This window comes from Petaurus breviceps, unplaced genomic scaffold (genome assembly GCF_028583685.1).
Source record: "Petaurus breviceps papuanus isolate PSGF00001 unplaced genomic scaffold, PetGlider_PUasm1.0 90849, whole genome shotgun sequence".
In the NCBI taxonomy this organism is placed as follows: domain Eukaryota; kingdom Metazoa; phylum Chordata; class Mammalia; order Diprotodontia; family Petauridae; genus Petaurus; species Petaurus breviceps.
Genome location: NW_027187361.1, coordinates 16,823,208 through 16,843,204, shown reverse-complemented (window position 1 = coordinate 16,843,204; position 19,997 = coordinate 16,823,208). Strand labels below are relative to the sequence as shown.

At 36.6% G+C, this 19,997-nt stretch overlaps 1 protein-coding gene across 4 annotated transcripts in view; it reads left to right on the top strand.

Annotated features, from left to right (window-relative positions):
• Nucleotides 1-6,913, top strand: part of JADE3 (jade family PHD finger 3) — a 193,385-nt gene extending 186,472 nt beyond the window's left edge. For 3 of the 4 annotated variants that reach the window (XM_069072926.1, XM_069072925.1, XM_069072927.1), the window contains exon 12: nucleotides 727-4,032. In XM_069072926.1, the coding sequence (XP_068929027.1) occupies nucleotides 727-1,640 (914 nt within the window). In that variant the 3' untranslated portion in view covers nucleotides 1,641-4,032. Of the gene's footprint in view, nucleotides 1-726 lie in introns of all 4 variants that reach the window. The other variant, XM_069072928.1, reaches the window with a different exon arrangement.
• Nucleotides 6,914-19,997: the final 13,084 nt, after the last annotated feature.

Sequence of the window (19,997 nt, the reverse complement as noted above, 5' to 3'; positions counted from 1 at the left end):
GTCTGTCATCCAAGCCTAATTAAGAGAGACTAATTGCCAGAAGGTTGGGCAACAGGTGATTAATGTTTCCAGACACAGGAACTCATGGACTCTAAGGCTTTGTGGCTATTGTAGTGAATGAGTTGAATGGATGGATGAAAAAGTGCGTATTAAGTGCTGACTTTTTGTTAAAGCACTGAAGGTGTACATAGTGCTTTCCGGGAGCTTACACTCCTAATGGGGGAGATGAGACATTAAAAATTCAGTTCTGCTTGCTACCACGTAGGTGGATCTCTGCCAATGAAAGAACAATTTGCAGTGGAAATAATATGCTAAAGCAGATAAAAGTTCAAGGAAGAGAGATTTCTGATGATTTATGTGTGAAATTCCTAACGTCTTTTTGTATGAGTCTCCATCCTAAAAGTACTTTCTTGATTTCCTTTTCAAAATAAGATAGGCAAATATGGGAGGAAGGAGGTCTACATGTTGTGTGTATGTATATAATTACTGAGAATCAAGAGTTGGAGGCTGTGTAGATAATCATCGGTGTTTTTAAGAGAGATTCGAGCCTGTTGATGTATAATCCATCCACCTCTACCACAAGACATCTCTTCTGAAGATGTGGCCTTTTTTTAAAAAAAAAATTGGTATTATCTAATACTTGTATTGATGAATTTGCTCTACTATGAAGATATCTGTTGTTAATGTAAATTGACTATTGAAATGAATCTTTTTCTTTTACCTTAGGACATCCTCTGACAAGTGCACTAGAAAACACATTGTTTTACCCACCTCCAAGAATAACCTTAAAGTTAAAAATGCCTAAGTCAGCCCTGGGAGACGCTAAAAACAACTCAATGAAAGCCAATAATAGACCTCTCTCACCTGACGAAAACAGCAACTCCACCTCAAATTACAACAAAAAAAGTATGCAGATGCCCCAGGAGACATTTGAAATGAGAATGAAATCCTATTCCAGGTATTCTCATGATAGCAGGAGCAATGGGCTGCTAGCCAGTCTCAGCCGTTCTAGAAATGAAGCAAAAGATTCTGCTTTAGCTCAGCCTCCTGAGTTCCATCGTGGGCAGTCTCTGGGTAAGCCTTTGGCCCTTCAAGCTGCACTGCAGGGACAGTCTTCCATTGGAAATGGGAAAATACAACAGAACTCTAGGTTTGCAAAGTCCAATGGCTTGATGGGCAACAGCAGGTCAGGGGATATCACGCAAAGAGACAGTTCCAGTCAGACTCCCTACAAGCAAGAGCCTGTGCTTTCCCCTCACCTGTCTAGCCAGAGCAGTTTTAGAAAATCTTCCATTGAACATTTCAGTAGGTCTTTTAAAGAGGCAACCAACAGTTTGGTGAGGACCACAGAAGACCTCAGATGCTGTGAAAAGTCAACTAGAAGACTTAACTCCAAGGAGCGTTTATGGAATAAGCAGACTCTTGACTATCAGACAGGAGGAGCACCGTATCAGGAAAATGATGGGTATTGCCCCGACTTGGAACTTAGTGACTCTGAAGCAGAGAGTGATGAAAATAAAGAACAAATCAGGATAAGGAGAAACAGCTCTGACAGGGAAAGTCCTTCCAAGGACTTTGGAAGAGATTGTCGAAGCAGAAATAAAACAAGTGTGGTTTCCCACAGTTCAGTGCAAAGGTGATTCGAAACTTGAAAGGGCAAGTCAACATTTCTATAATCCCAGTGTATTGGTGCAAACCTAGACACCAAAGGAGTCTCAAATATAATGCCTATGTTAGGAGGAGATGCAATGAAAAGGGTGAAATGATTGTTCAACAGTGAATTGGCCGGCAGTTTAAAAACACTTACAAACCCAGCTTCTGCAAGGGCATGTAGGAGTCAACAGATTTTTCATTGTTTTTAGTTCTGCTTTGGGGAATGTATGTGTGTATGTATGTATGTGATATGTGTGTGTGTGTATGCATGAGAGAGAACAAGGAATAGCTGAGCACATAGTAGGTGCTCAAAAAATACTTTTGGTTGATTTTTTACTTCAGGAACCTATTTTCATTATGCCGGGTTCTTAGCAAGACTTATTGTTAGCAATAAGTATTTGAAGTGCCAGGTTGCCACTGGTAGCCACAGGAATTAAGAACCCTTGCTAGTTAAGGGTTCATAAGAGGGTATGTTTTGCAGACACTACAACTACATTCCTATTGCTCCTGCAGGACCTAACTACTAAACTGAGGTCTTGCTCTGCCATCAGTTTCTAATTTTGTGGAAATCTGTAAACTGTCTTAAGAGCCAAGACCAAGAGACCAACAGTACGGATGCTGCCAAACTCACTGACCTCTAGATGAGCCCCTTTCTTTACTCCCTTGCAAAAAGTTTGTGTTTCTCTTCAGAATACCTTGCTTTCTTCTGTAAATATCATCCCTCTAGGACTTTAATTTTTGGTGCCTGTATATAGGATTGCTTGTTTGGGGAATGCACTTGTAAATATGTTACCCAGCTAACAAGTACAAACGGCTAATTTGTGGATAGTGTTTACAAAAGTAGAGGTACTACTTTAAAGGAAAATGCTCTGATGTTTCAATTGAGGCAATCATGGAGGACGACGCCAGGGCCCTCCCTCAAATGAGACCTTCTCTCCCTCGGGGCTATTTATACCTGGTATTTAAAAATAATAATAATAAGCTTGACTAAATGCATTTTGTCTGACGGTTTTGTATGTTTGCTTTTATTTTGAAGCACGTTTTTATTGCCAAACAGAATTTGCAAGCATATGTGGAACACATATGGGCATATTAAGCTGCTTATCAAACTCGAATTGGAAGCAATATCCTAAACTAAAAACCTTTCGTTTTCTTTGGAGAAGTAGCAGGCTTATTGATCCCAAATCCTTCCACCTCACACTTCTTATTGCTGGGGATAATCATCGCATTTGTCCCTTATCCAAGAGGAAAAATGTTGCATACCTAATTTCCAAGGCACCACAGCAACAAATGCCAGCTCTGGTTTTTTTCACAGCCTTAATTTAGTATTCTCTTACTTCTAGTTTGGGAAAGCACAATAGTGATGATCAATAAATATTGTTTTTCAAAGGCCATATTTTTATTTTCAAAGACAACTTTCAATTTTCATTTCAATTATTTTGGTGGTGGAAGATCAAGGCCAGTACTCTTGGGAAACGACTAATATTTGGCAGCTTTGCTTTATGTCTCTATTTGACTTTGCATCCTCACAACCGTTTGTTTTCAGGTATTTAAAAAAAATTATCAGGCTATCTATATATATCTATGTCTATATATCTATATATATGTATATAGAGAGATATAGATAATTCTGTACTTTGCCTTTCCTGAATTACATCTTCAAAATACTTCCCGCATGTGGCTGTATGTGCCCATGTGTAAATATGCAGTAGAGCATTTTAAGTTTCATATATTTTATTTTAATGGAAAATACTTTGTGTTCTTAAGCCATGGGTCATTCAGAATGAATAAGTTAATTACCCCCTTATTTGAACTCTTAAGTATCCTGAGATTTCCTTTGAGTTTTCCTTAGCTATTTATTAGTATGATACCATAATGGTAGCATTGCCTTGAGAAAACTTTACTTAAGAGGTCAGCCGAGCAGCCATGTTGTTTCATGCCTTTCAGATAGGAGTATGTGGGAGAAAACAGCAGTAGCAACAACTAACACAGAAATGGTGCTTCAGCCAAATTCCAGATATTTTACCATTTTGGGGATGGTGACTAAAGTATTTCCAATCAGGGAAATAGTTTTGATATTTTTTCCAGGATTTTACTAGGTAAATGAAGGAGGCTTTGGTTGTATAGCTCTCAAGTGTTGTCCCCAAAGTGTATTTGCTAGTTTTTACTGTATGTGTTTGGTGGTTAATTGTTGTTTGAAGTATTACCTCTTAACCTTATTTGTTAATTTTTTTGTTTGCATTTTGTTTTTTATATATATGTATATATATACATATATATACACATATATATTCAATTTTCCAAGATAAACTCGGTCTTTTTCAAATGTCCCCTTTTTACAAATACTTTTTCATTAAATTATGAAACTGCTAACATTGACTTTCTTTGATGGTGGTTTATTCAGAATTTTGTCTTTTTGAATTATCTGATTATTTAACAAGAAATGCACTAGACACTGGCATTGCTTTTTTTTTTCTTTTTCCTTTCAAAAATGTTTTGTTTCTTAAAAAAAAAAAACCCTAAGATGGTTTGAGTTTTTAAAAAGAGCAGATTCAGACTATAATGAATCAAGAAAAAGAATTCCCAGAAACTGGGCCAACCATAGAGAATGATGCCCCTCCCCCCCCCACACACACATTCTGACAAGAGAGCCAGCCTTAGGAATTCTCAGGTTATTTCAGATGGACAATGGTTGATGTGAGTGACTGGCCATTTTCTAAAGGATCATTTTTCCAAAAATACTCAATTTCCATGCTTGATAGATCTTTCCAAAGTCATATGACTATTCAGTAATAGTAATGTAGAGGTTATAACACACCTTGGGATATCTTGGGGGCATTTTATAAAGATTGTTTTCATTATAAAGATCAAGAAATTAATTGGCTTAATAAGATCACAAGAAAAATTACACAAGGCAAGATTCTTAATACTTGGTAGCTGCAAGTGCCTCCAACTATCTATTGCATCAAATCACTGACGGTCAGGAGCTATTGTTTTATTATAATATATGTGTGCATATGTACATTTGTGTACATATGTGTATAAATATATGTATGTATATATATATGAATGTATATAGGCACACACTACCTATCTATGGTTGCTAAGTAATTGGTTCCATGAAAATACATTAGGCAAAACAATATTATCATGGTATGGTTAATTTTTAAAAAATAGAACCCAATTTAACAAACAATTACTAAGTACTACGTGGTGCAATGGATAAAGTGTAGGGGCTGGAGTCAGGAAAACCTGAATTCAAATCTGTCCTCAGACCCTTATTAGCTGTATTACCCTGGGCAAGTCACTTAACCCTGTTTGCCTCATCTGTAAAATGAACCAGAGAAGGAAATGGTGAACCACTTCAGTATCTTTGCCAAGAAAACCTGAAATGGGGTCTTGAAGAGTCAGACATGACTGAAAACAACTAAATAACAACACAAAACAACTATTATGTACAAAGCACTCTATAAACTGTAACTATAAAACTATAAACATAGATGTCTTATAGTCCCTGTTCTCAAGGAGCTTGCAATAGGCTAAATATACACATAACTGTAAGGGAGAGAGTATGAGCAAAGAAGAGAATTCTGAGCAAAACATTTATGAGAAAAGAGGAGGAATGAAAGCAAGATCGCTGCTCCTGAGTCAGGGAGACCTTCGTGGAGCTGGCTTCTGGGTTTGGACTTGAAGGAAGGAACTTATCAGATAGAAGTGGAGATGAGGAATTAAAAGAGGTCGTTCCAGGTTTAGGGACGGGGTGGAAAGGCATAGAGCCAGAAGAGGGTAAAACGTGAACAGGGAAGGATCCAGTTTAGCTGAAACTTAAAATATGTAAAGAAAAGCAGAATTAAATAAGGGTAGAAGGTGGGGTAGTACTACAGTATGAAAAAGCTTAAGGAAAAAAGTATCTTATAGCTAGCCTGCATGGTGGAAAACCCTTGCGGATTGCTCTTACCCCCACCTTGAATGCCAGTCAGAAATTTATACTTATTTGGAAATATAATGGGGAGCCAGTGATAGTTTTTGAGCAGAGGAGTGACAGTGAAATAGACCTTATCTGGCAGCAGTTTGAATGGGATCCATAAGAAGAATGATAGTTGCTATCATTTAGATAGTTCTTCATGGTTTGCAAAGCACTTTACAAATAAGTATCTTCACAATAACCCTGGGAAGTAGATGCTGTTATCCCCATTTTACAGTTGAAGAAACTGAGGCAAACAGGTTAAGTGACCCGTCCAGGGTCACACATCTAGTACGCATCTGAAGCTTATTTGAACTCTGATATTCCTGACTCCAGATATGGTGCTCTATCCACTGAGCCACCCAACTGCTTCTGTAATGATGTTAAATAAGACACCAAACAGAACAATCATGGGGGTTAATGTGGTTGGGAATCTAGTGCTATTACGGTTCTATCATTGACCCCTGCTTTAGATCTCAGGCCAAAGGACAACAGCACAATGGTAATTTTTGCAAATGGTTTGGTAAGGAAAGAAGGGGCTGCAATCTGCACCTCTGAAGGGCACACGCCGAGAAAATAACTGACCTTTCAGAATAAAGCATTAATCAGTATTGCAGAATCATCGGGCAATATTTTGCAAGTTATTCATAGAGATAAGGCAGGGAAGAATGAGTGATCTTAAAAAAAAAAGTTTATGTTGAAACTTGTAAATGAAAGGTGAAATATCTTTCTGGGCTTTTTGTCGTCTTGGAAATTGCAGTCCTACTCGTCTCTGTTTACACGAGCGCACGCGCACACACACACACACACACACACACACACACACACACACACACACACGCGCGCGCGCGCGCGCGCGCGCGCGCGCTAGTCCTAGCTGCTAGGGGTAAAAAAAGTCCATGCTCGTTAAAGCTAAAAAATTCCATAGTTGAGAATTTTTCCAAAAAATAGTTCTCACTTAAAAACATTTTTTTCCACCAAGTCTAATTGTAACTTGCTTCTGATTTCTAGGGCAAACACAGGAAGCTTAACCAAGCAATTAAGACTGATAAGCACTGGTCCAGGGAAAATACTCTGCCTCTACTGAAAGACTTTCATAAACCTCTAATTTTCAGGTCATCTGTCCACAGACAGTTTAGTAACTGTTAAACTATTTAACAAGCTGAAATATAAAGTTTGGGGGATTTTTTTTCTTTTGTCCCCCGTGATTATAAGGGAAAAGATATTCATTTGTAAATTAGTCCATTTATTACTTGAACCCTAACAAATCATTTGATCTGAATAGGAGAATAAAAATGTCACCTAATAACATTTCCTTAAGGTTTTTTTTTTCATTGATTTGAGATCTTGCTTTCTGTTCCCTATAGTTATTCTCTGCCGTCTTTCTGCCTACTCTGGTAGTGAGCTAATCTGCTCATTCTGTCATTTCAATCAGCTATCACAGCTCCCTCCAGCTTCATCATAAGTGTGGGTTTGGTGTGTATTTGAATAAAAGGCTCAATAATAATTTGCATTTATACATTTTAAGGTTTACAAAACATTTTCATTACAACAGCCATCCATGTGAAATAAATAACATACTATTATCCTCATTTCATAGAAATGAAAACTGACTTAGGTCAAATTATTTTCTCATGTTTATATAGCTAGAAAGAGTTGGAGCTTGAACACCCAAGTTTCTTTCCCACTTCCCTTAAAAACAAAACAAAAATTTTAAGATTCCAATGTTTCCAAAGACATTGGCATTCATTTTTACTAAATTTGAAATGGGATTTTCTATCTCAGTTACACCAAAATGAACTCTAGGTGACATGCTATAAATCACCGTAGCAAGTTTTCTTAATTTCTGAGACTCTTAATGAAGCCCCCTCACTCTAGTCAGTGGGATATTCCTTATTCAGTGAAATTCACAGATTAGATGTGGGGAGATGTGATATATCCATACAACAAAGAGACTAATTTTATAATGTACACACCAAAATCTGTCTCGTTACCATGTAGTTCTACTCTGTGTAAAAGAAAAACAATTGCCTACAACACTAAGTTTTTAAATACAAACACATCAATATGGGTTGCTACCCCAACCTCAAAACATAAAGGTATTTGCCATTTTACCTTGATCACCTGCTTGGAATGCAAACTCAGGTCTTCCTGACTAAATTGTGTAAAGGAATAACTTTTAGTCTGTTCATAAACAAGAGACAGTGATGAATGTGAAAAAATATAAACATAATCAATTCAATTGCCTTAGAATACTGTTGGAAATGATGTACAATTTACAGACCAAAACGAAATAAAATTATTTCATTCCTTCTCTAAGCCTGGTCATTAAGCTGGGCAAATGGAAAAGTGTGTAAAAAAAATTTTTTTGCAGGATAGGTTTCACATTTTTCTTCTACTTCTTGAGTTTGGCATCTTTATTACCAACTCCCAGTCACTGACATTCATTTCCTACTCCCCAATCTAAGATGTCTAATTGATTCTGTTGTGGCTGGTTAAGAAATTATTCTGTAAATGGTTTCTATGGGAATAAACCAAAAGATAATCTTCACATTGGCAGAGTGGAGATGGGGCTGCTAAGTCACATTTAAAAAAAAAACCCTAACTGTACTCATGGGATAACCTTGTTTTTAGTTACAAACAATGATATGTAGCTTTTGACAGCTAATGATGCATGTGATAACAAACTATGTCTGGGGAAGAGAATGTCTTAATTGTTTGACAATTTCTGTCATTACCCCAAATATGACAATTCAGATTTTCTTCCTGGCTGCATTGAAGTGAAGAGGCAAGAAACTATAAACCTCTGGGTGGTAGAGGGGGAAGGGAATAGTATTTATATAGCACCTACTGTATGCCAGACATTGTGCTAAGTACTTTAAAAATATTACCTCATTTGGGAGGAAAGAGCTGGTGCCATTTCTTCACCCACATCAACATGAAGCCATGAACACGTGGCCCTTTTGTTGTTTCTCTGTTATGTCTATTCTTTCCTGCCTTGGGTGAAGGAGTGTTGGAGATGGAATAGGGTTGACTGGGACCTTGTGAACTTCAAAAGTTGGGAGAGTAAGCTGCCACAGGTCCAGCGATTGGATTCCTTGCCAGGGGTGATCGGCAGTCAAGCCAATTGAGGAGCAAGGCCCCATGTGACCTGCTTGACTCAGTGTAGTAGTGGATCATGGGTAGCCAAGAGGGAGTAAATTATCCATTGGCTATGCTCTGCACCATCACTGGAAGCGAATTTGGTGGGGAAAATGCTTTGTAACAACTTTAAATTTAAGTTCATTCTTCCCCAGAAACCAGAACAGTAGAACAAATGTTGGTATTTCTGTTCTTGGTAAATCTTCTCAATAAATGTACCATTAAAAAAGCTAATTGGTGTTAATTAGTTAAATGATGCTGCATCAATCACTATAACACATTGGAATAGGGGCTCAAGCTTACAACATTGGAAAGAAATCCCCAAAACATCAGGGGCATCTTTAGAACCCTAAGATGTAGCCAACCTCGGACTGGACCTGTGGACTGGCAAGGTAAGTTCAGACTCTTTTCTGTATACTATTAAGATCTGTTACCTCATTTGTTGAATACCATTGAGACTGTGATGAGATAACATCTGTAAATCCCTTTGCAAATCTTAAAGCACTATGTAAACAAACTCATATTTTAGAAAAGAAGAAAAACCTTCAGGAGATAACAGGGTTCTTCCCTTCAACCTAAGAGAACATTCCATCTTATGAGTTTGTGATGTTTGCCTGGGTAATATGGAAGTATTAGGGTAAGTGGTTAAAAAAAAAATATATATATATATATAGTACCCACAGCTTCTTTTAAGAACAGCTGAGAGTTCTTAATGAAAGCACTGCAGTTTACATAAACTTCATGATCTACATCCCAAAAGTAATTCAGGTTGCCAAGACAGTTTGTAATCTTAAATTACAAACGTATCCTTTTTTTTTTTTTTGCCTTTTGGGGGGCACTTGGGGTTAAGTAACTTGCCCAAGATTACATGGCTAGTATTTTTGTGTGGGTGTTAAGTGTCTCAGGCTGGAACCGAACTCGGGTCCTCCCGACTCCAGGGCCAGCACTTTACTCACTGTGCCACCTAGCTGCCCCAAAACATATCTTTTATTAATGCAACCCCAAACACTAAGCAAACCTTTTGGGATCTTTCACTACATATAGGTAAAGTGCAGCATTAGATTTACTGCTGAATTAGAGTATATTGCTTGTTTATTTCCAATGACTTTGTTCTTACTCATCTTCCTTGACATCTTCAGTATTTTATACTGTGGACCAGTAGTGTCAAACTCAAATAGAAACTTCTGGTTGCATATTGACTTGTTATTGTTCAGTCATTTCAGCTATGTCTGACTCTTTGTGATCCCATTTGGGGTTTTCTTAGCAAATTAAAATGGTTTGCCATTTCATTCTTCAGCTCATTTTACAGATGAGAAAAAGGAGGCAAAACAGGGTTAAGTGACTTGTCCAGGGTCGCGAAGCTAGTAAGAGTCCGAGGTCAGATTTGAACTTAGGTCTTCCTGACTCCAGACCCAGTGCTCTATTACACTTCCTGGCTGTTACATATTGACTTCGAAAATCACAAATTAACCTTATCAATGTTGTATTGTATTTTTGTTTGCTTGATTAAACATTTCCCAGTTACATCTGTTCAGAATTTTATTTAGTATTTTATTTTTCCTCAATTACATGTAAAAACAATTTTTAATTAAAAAAAAAAACTTTGAGTTCCAAATTCTCTCCCTTCCTGCCTCCCCAACCTCCTTATTGAGAAGGCAAGCAATTAGATATATGTTATTTATGTGTAGTTATGCAAAACATTTTCCTATTAGTCATGTTGTGAAAGAAAACATAGACGCCCCTCCCCCCCAAAAAAACCTCAATATAAAATAAAGTTTAAAAAGTATGCTTCAGACATTCAGAAACCAGCGGTTCTTTGTCTGGGGATGGATAGCATTTTTCATCATAAGTCCTCCAGAGTTGTCATGGATCGTTGTATCGTTGAGAATAAGTCATTCACAGCTGATCATCTTACAATGTTGCTGTTACTTTGTACACAGTACATTTCACTTTGCATCAGCTCATGTAAGTCTTTCCAGGTTTTTCTGGGAGTATCCTGCTCATCATTTCCTATATAGCACAGTAATATTCCGTCACAATCACAGAGCACAGCTCTGTTCAGCTATTCCCCAGTTGATGGGCATCCTCCTAATTTCAAACTCCCTGACACCAGAAAGAGCTGATATAAATAGTTCTGTACATATAGATCCTTTTTCCTTTAGTTTTTAAATCTATTTTTGGATAGAGACCTAGTAGTGGCACTGGTAGGTCCAAGGGTATGCATGGCTTTATGGTCCTTTGGGCATTGTTCCACGTTGCTCCAAAAAATGGTTGAATCAGTTCACAATTCCACCAATGTCTCATTTTTCCCACATCCCCTCCAACATTTGTCATTCTCCTTTTATGTCCTACTAGCCAATCTAATACATATGAGGTAGTACCTCAGAATTATTTCAATTTGCATTCTTTCAAATCAATAGCTATTTAGAGCACCTTCACATATGGCTATAGATAGCTTTGATTACTTCATCTGAAAACTGTTCATATCTCTTAAATCAGGGAATGGCTCCTATTTTTATAAATTTGACTCCATTTTCTGTTTTAGGAATGAGGACTTTATCAGAGAAACTTGCCTCAACTTTTTTTTCATAATTATGATTGCTAAATGTATTTCCCTCCATCCATTCCCCCCACACCATTTATTCTTTTCTTTCTCTCCTTTCACCTTGTCCCTCATCAAGTGTTTTGCTTCTGACTATCACTTCTCCCAATCTGCCCTCCCTTCTATCACTGCCCCCCTTCTCTTCTCCCCTTCCCCTCTTCCTTTCCTGTAGATTTCTATACCCAATTGAGTGTCTATGTTTGTAAGTAAGGTGAATTTTAGTGTGTGTAAAGTGGATTTTTGTTATTATTTCTTAGAGTTCACTTTCCCAGGATCCAAGGCCATAGCAATCTCTTGTTCCCAGGTGTTAGATATGAGTTCCCACAGTTATGGTTCAAAAGATCACCACCATGCTTGTGCAGCATTATATAATGATAAATAATATAAACATCCACTGTGACTGCACAGTGAGATACAGGAATGGAGTGATGTAAACTTGTGAGGCTATTGCTGGCAATATGCCTTCTTTGTCTGTTGACCCTATAATACAGGTGGTCAGTGATCAGTGAATAGAGAACCTTAGGGCTGAATGCACAAATGCTGTATGTGCCTTAATCGGCCCCCATCAAGACTTAGGGGGAATCTATGTTTGCCTCAACTGGCCCCCACTGAGGCTTGAGTGGGTTTAGGGGATGCACTAGTTGTGCCTGTCTCAACAGCCCCCTTCAAGACCCAGGAGTAGTTGCCCCCTTCTCACCGACCCCTGTGAAAAGGATGATTAGGGAATGCTGGAGGAGTTTGTCCTCCCATTATCAGCAATCCTCTCCTGAGAAAACTAGACTAGAATAAAGTAAGATTATTAACCCCTTCCTAGTGTCTTTCCTGTCTGACCAGATCAAGAGTGAACCTGTGCTAGCAGCCCTCCTGTATGCCGTGTTTATTTGTCTTACAGTGTGATTCCCTCTTTGAGCCAACTCTGATGAGAATAAGGTTCACTCACTCCCCCCCCCTTATCTTCTCCTCCACTGTAAAAGCTTTTTCTTGCCTCTTTTATGTGAAATAATTTACTGTTCTATCCCTCCCTTTTCCTGTCTCCCAGTGCATTCCTCTTTCTTACCCCTTAATTTAATTTTTTAAGATATCATTCCTTCATATTCAATTCACACCTGTGCCCTCTGTCTAGACATACTCCTCACTGCCCTAATAATGAGAAAATTTTTATGAGTTACAAGTATCATCTTCCCATGTAGGAATGTAAGCCATTTAAGTTTATTAAGTCCCTTATGATTTCCCTTTCCTGTTTACCTTTTTATGCTTCTCTTCAGTCTTGTATTTGAAAGTTGAATTTTCTATTCAGTTCATGTGTCTTCATCAAGAATGCTTGAAAGTTGGGGCAGCTAGGTGGCACAGTGAATAGAGCACCGGTCCTGGAGTCAGGAGTACCTGAGTTCAAATCCAGCCTCAGACACTTAACACTTACTAGCTGTGTAACCTTGGGCAAGTCACTTAACTCCAATTTCCCTGCCCTCTCCCCTCTAAAAAAAAGGGAAAAAAAGAAGAATGCTTGAAAGTCCTCTATTTCATTGAATGTCTATGTTTTTTCCCCTTGAAGGATTATACTCCATTTTGCCAGGGAGGTGATTTTTGGTTATAATCTTAACTCTTTTGCCCTCAGGATAATCCTATTCCAAGCCCTCTGATCCTTTAATGTAGAACTGATAAATCTTGTATTATCCTGACTGTGACTACACGGTACTTGAATTGTTTCTTTCTGGCTGCTTGCAATATTTTCTCCTTAACCTGGGAATTCTGGAGTTTGGCTATAATATTCCCGAGAGTTTCCATTTTGGGATCTCTTTCAGGAGCTCATCAGTGAGCTCTTTCAATTTCTATTTTACCCTCTGGTTCTAGAATATCAGGGCAGTTTTCCTTGATAATTTCTTGAAAGATGATGTCTAGGCTCTTTTTTTGATCATGGCTTTCAGGTGGTGCAATAATTTTTAAATCATCTCTCCTGGATCTGTTTTCCAGGTCAATTATTTTGAAATGAGATATTTCACATAGTCTTCTATTTTTTCATTGTTTTGTTTTTGTTTTATTGTTTCTTGATTTCTCTTAAAGTCATTAGCTTCCATTTGCTCAATTCTAATTTTTAAGGAATTATTGTCATCTATGAGCTTTTGGACCTAATTTTCCATTTGGCCAGTTCTACTTTATAAGGCATTCTTCTCTGATACCTGCATCAAAATGAGCACAGGCCAAACTGAGAAGTGTGGAATGATGGACACAAGCCAGGCAGGATCTGTCACAGCAATTCCCATTTATTGGTCAGAGGACAGGGTTTATATAATGAATGTAAAGCAATTATCTCTTAGGTTCCCACGAGAAAATGTTTAATGTCCCGGTTCATTTATGCACATCTGTATGTTTTAATGTCCTTGTTCCCTTGCATGCATCTATGTCTGGGTCACTGCTTGGTTATCACATCCTAAACTCCTACAAATCAGGAAGAGATGGTGAGCCAATCTTGACATAATATAGCTTTCACGGGAGCTGGCTTGGGAGAAATCCTGGAGCAGAATATTCCCATGTATGGACCGGGTCAGAGACTGGCCCTTGACATCTCCCTCATTCTGTACAAGTAACTTAAGAGCATGAACCTTGCTTCCCAAAGCCAGGAAAGACCAGCTGAGCATGTGAATCCCCAGAGGTGCAACAAGGCACAATATCATCAGAAAGCATGCAACTAGAACAAAGGAAGCAATAGAGAGTTAATTATTAAATGGATTAATCTGATTTATCCAATGAAATATCTGATTGGCTATATCTTCAGGATCAATTCCTGAAATATGACTTTGTGTAATTTGTTCCGTCATATAGGACAATTGATTTATATACCAGGTGAGATTATGACTATGCAAAGCGCCATTAAATCTATTCCTAATTTGACTCCAAGTGATATTAGAAGTGTCATTATTCCAAATATATGGGGTTATACAAACATAAGTATAGCAATAGTCACGCTGTAATTTTGCGTTCTACTATCATTACATACTGTTGACATCAAATAATACATTGTGTGAGATGACAATTTTTACAAGTAATATTCCAATATAAATCCTGACCTTCAAAAGTTACGTTCATACATTTTCAATACATACATGCATTCAAAACATACACTATCAACTCAATAATGGTTACAAAGGCTGTGATATCAGTCTGGTTACTGCAGGAAAGCATATACAAAGAAATAATACAATAATCAATACAGGTAAAATATGTAAAATCATAGACATCAAATTAAAAGGAAATAACTTCAACAATGTTAACAATATTGTGGTTAATAGAGCACTGGCCCTGGAGTCAGGAGGACCTGAGTTCAAATCCAGCCTCAGACACAACACAAAAATTAGCCGTGTGACCTTGGGCAAGTCACTTAACCCCAATTTCCCTCCAAAAAGCAAAAAAAACAAACAAACAATATTTTGTTGGCAACATTCCTGGATCAATTCCAGAGCAATGACAATTTTGGATGTTTTCTGATATACTTTGTAATATTTGAATCATATCAAACACCAAGATGTTGTAGACATATTTTGTTCCAAAAAAAAAATTAGAATCAGAGCTAATATATAGCAAAGGTGTCACACAAATATATGTAAATATAATACTAATTGTTCTAATACATTGGTTTTATACAAAAAATCCTTATCTATATTCTGTCATGTTATAAAGGCTATAGAAACATTGTTTGTAATTCATTAAATATTGTGCATTTTTCTAAAGAAATTGTAGACATAGTGGTTGAAATTATCAATAATAGTCAAATAATAGTAGGGCAGTGAGTCTAGTAACAAGAAGTCTGACAGGGGTGGCTAGGTGGCATACTGGGGCGGCTAGGTGGTGCAGTGAATAGAGCACTGGCCCTGGAGTCAGGAGGACCTGGGCTCGGATCCAACCTCAGACACTTAACACAAAAAAGAGCCGTGTGACCTTGGACAAGTCACTTAACCCCAATTGCCCTCCAAAAAAAAAGCAAAAAAAAAAAAGAAGTCTGATAAACCTTGCCTCCTTTTTAAGAAATCAGAAAAAAAAAATTTTAATTAGTTGGGAAAAGCAAATTAAAATTGTTCAACAATTACTACAACAAATCTTTACCAATTATACATTGAGTAAGAGCACAATTAATACAAAATATTCTATACAAAAGAGTCATACATAGATAGGTGTATCCATAATTACATTTTTTTTAAAGCCAAGCTAACATTCTTTGCCAATTCAGTCACAAATTGAGCAGTTGGTATTTCACTTAGCAGATAAATAGAAGACAATTGTTGATATTAAGAGGGAGGCTATGGCAATTAGTTCCATGATTAGAAATCCTTTTTGTAGCTAGAGAATCAGATATTACTAAAGGTGCAGTTTCCCCCAAAGTCTGAAACCAAAAGAGGGTGGTTCTACAATCAGGTTATATTCCAATAAAATATAGTATTGACTTATATCATCTGTAAATGATTCACATTAGTAGAAGTAAGGAAGGCTTGAGGGGGTCAAATACATGTAGTTATAGGTTATATATGAAACAATTGACATGATAGGGGTATATGTCTCAGTACTTAAATCAGGATGTATCCAGTTCAGTTTGTATAGAAACCAGAGAGATCATAGCAAGAAACACAAATCCTGGGGTAACAGGTTTCAATTCTTTGGCTTGATATAATAAATGTTCTATCTGCCCCCATGTGGCTGCTGCTTTTTGTGTAGTGGCTGCATTAGGAGACCTCCTCTTTATTCCTGTGTTCTGTCTCTGATTTCTTCTGCTGCTGCCAGAGCTCTTTTAACCTTCTGGGTGAGCTGGAGTATACATTTCTTTTGGGCACTCACACTTGTCGTTCCATGGCTTCTGGAAAATATAAACATAGCCTCGCCCTCCCCCCCAATTAGTTAAGGGGCAGGGCCTTCTCGTCTCTGTGTTTGGATGACCTTCATTTGGGAATTTTGTACCTTTTCACATTGTTTTACTGCCAGTGTATACTCATTATTAGAGATGTATATAAAAAAAATTGGGGGGGGGGGTGTAAAGCAGTAGCTAATTGCCTTTATGGTGTATTGGACCAAGTCCCTTTTTATCATATTTGTAAATAGGTTTAATATCTTTGTTTCATTTGTCAAGATTATAAGGGTTATGCCTGTAATTAATATCATCTTAAAGTGATCACAGAAAGAGTGCAGTAATTTGCTAGTGTAGGCAGGGGCATTATCAGTTTTCAATTGTTTTGGAATGCCCATTGAAGCAAGAGACTGTAACATATGGTTAATTACATTTTTTACTGCTTCCTCTGTGTAAAGGGAAGCTGGAGGAGTGATATATAACATATTGGGGGCAGTTTTTAATAATCTGTCCAGCTTGTTCCTAGTAACATGGAATTGTTTACATAGAATATGTGTATTTTGCTGAAAATAAGACTGAGATAATGTAGCTCTATGAATATTTTGAGGGAAAAAAGAGTTGGAAAAACCTGAACATTTTGACTAATAGTTGCATTACTTTGATAAAGAGGTCCAGGAAGTGAAGAATGAGCTGTAATAGGGGTTAAATAAGTTGTCATCTCTATCTTATAAGAGTTTGTAATCTTAGAAAAAAAAGTTGAGGATCTGTATACTGTGTGTGTTTAAGTTTAGCAGTATCAATATGTGGGCACACGTACACTGAATATTTGCTATCTGATATAATATTAAGGGAAAAAGAAAAAATCATTTTACAATAATATTATAGCAGAAATCTGTGTGTAGTAGACAGAAGTAAAGTGAATATTAATAACTTCATCATTATTAGAATTAATGTAGTAGATGGCATTTCCAGGAAGCTGATAGACAAAAGAAGTTCCTGACTAGAACTTTACAACTGAATAGTAGACCTACATCCTTGTTTCACAAAGCTTGTTTATCCTCTTATTGTATTCATTTTGAAAGAAAGAGATACATCAGAAATTGCATCTTTTACCTATAATAAGTTCAGATACTACTTAACTCTTGCTTAGGCCATGGAATGACTATACATTGAAATCAAAACAGCAACATTTGTTCTACTTCACTTTAACTTAGCTATAAATTGTCTTGGAAATGAAAATTTTAGTAGATTAAAAAAAATCATATTAGGGATTGAAAATAAATTTTAAAAGTATATCCCCTTTATTCAAAAGAATTTTAAGTGATCACTAAACTTCTATGAAGAAAATTAATTGAAAAGTTTTAAAATGATAGCTTCTGTTTTTTACCTAAAAGCAAAAACAAAACTTTTAAGATTGTGGTTCATTTAAACCAAGTCAGTGTAAAATACTAGGTAACATAAATTCTCAAGGTATTTATTAACAAATTATTGCAGGATTTTTAGATATCACAAAATTTTTTAGTCAAAAAAGTTATAGTAATCTAATCTTTATATTATCAACAATTAAGAAGCTGATCAAAGTACTTATAAAAGCTATTAGTATTAGAATCCCTCTAAACAATGGGAATATTATAAAGTGAGCCTAAGTAGTTTGTATAAATTTCTGTATATATTCTAATTCTTGGTGAAAAATCATATTAGATTTTCCATAAAGCTAACACAAAAGAGATCATATCTTTTACTAATTATTCTGATCATAGAAATTTTGCTATAGAAAGAAAAAATAAGAATATATGAATTTAATATAGTCTTAAATGCTTTTTATTTTACATAGCAATTTTTCACCAATCACAGCTCATATCCAATTACATGTTAATTTTATTCCCATGGAGCTGTAATAGACTATAAAGATTTACTAGGTTTCTTCTACATAAAGAATTTCATTTAACATTTTTCTTTCTCAAATTTTAACATGTCCTGGTGTAAAAGCCAATGTTAGTAATCTTTTTAATATTTTGCAACTTTCTTAGCAAGTTAGGTTCATTATTTAGAAACTACATAACTAAAACAAGTTCCTTTCTCAGGCTTAATGACCTTGCTTCTACAGATAGTTTCCTTGGCAGTTTTACAAAATAAGAATAACTGAGATGGACTTTAGGGAGGGGCTGGGAGATATGCCCCTGCTTCATCAAATCTCATACATGCAGGGGGAATGGTCTGAATGAGTAGAATTAATCCAAACAAAATTTTCACCAGTCTCCTCCTTTCTACATACAGTAACCAATTAACAATTTTAGGTTTTAGCATTAAAACAGTAAATTAACTTAGGTAATAATTTCCATAAGTGATAGCCAATGTTTTAGTTGTAATCTCCTCTTTAACTGCAGGTAAAGATGTAGATACCTGGTTTCCTATATGGCAAAACATTATAAGATGTGACATAACTGTTTTTACACAATTTTTTCCTCTTTTAGTTTCAACAAAATTCAGATAAAAAATTTGCTTATCTAACACTATTTCTGGTTTACAATGATCCCTCTGTTTTTACTATATAGACATAATAACACAATGACATTATGACATTAATTTTATTTCCAAATCATCACTTGCAAAAATTATTGATAGAAAATTGGGTTTATCGAGTGCAGAGATTTTTCTCCTCTCCTCACAGCTACAGAGCCTGATTGTGTATTTAGGAGTTTTGAATTGAGAGGTTCATCTGTTTGCTTAAAGGTGTGGGCTTCAGGGTGCTTTAGGGCTGAAAACTTTTCTTTTATAGGTGAGGCAGGAAATGGTTAAATGCTTGTTCATATGCCTCTTTGGTCTGAGGGGAAAAATTCCCTTATTGCCTTCTCCTCACTCAACTTGGCCATCGTTGGGATGGAAAGAAAGAGATTTTCAATCATTTAAAAATCTTAAAACTTCTATTCACACTTTTCAATGCAAATAGTTTATGCCTGATACTTTTTTCTATACTCTATGACTTAATATTACCATCATATAATCTATAAAATAAAATTCTTTTTCCCTCTCTTTCTCTGTCCTGCTGCCTGCAGTCAGCAGCAAGGGGAAGAAGGGAAAGAGATAAGAACATTCCAAGGAAAGTCCCACAGTCCGGCTGCATTTTAAACCTTACAGGGTGTCAGATTACTCACTCACACTCTTTCATACAGAGACACATAAACAAAACAGACAGAAATGGCAGGAATAGTGCACCCAGAAATTGTTAAAGATCATTTGCAGAAATCAGACATATACTTGGTCCTCCAGAATGGAGGCCAGGTAAAACTTATTTGATCATTTTCTTTTTATCTGTTTCCAACAAAGACAGCTGTATCACAGTGAATGATTCGAGCCATCCCTGGCACTTTCATTTCTGATGTTAAACATATCATTAATATATTCCATAGAAAAAAAGGCAGAAATGGGGAAATGCTGGAGTCCCTCCTCTTACTCTCTGTCTCCCTGCTGTATCCCCTATTACCAAATCTACCATCCCCTTTCGCTCTACACATTCCAAGAATTCTTGTAGCTGACTATTGGTGATAAGTAATCCTCCTTCTTTTACTATTCTTTTTAAAAGTCTAAGATAACATTCCTGGTCTCTACTTGCACTTTGTACCTGTCCCATTTTCTCCTGAAAGCTTTTTTCTGAGACTGGGCTCATCTTTGCTTGTTTGTATTTTCTACTAATCCCTATCACTTACTTGTGTTAGCCTGGTGAGTTACCCTCTGTAAGTTTTTAACTTAAGAGAAAAGACAGTTTTCTGCAAGAACCACAATCTAGCCTGGGTGAGCAAGCACAT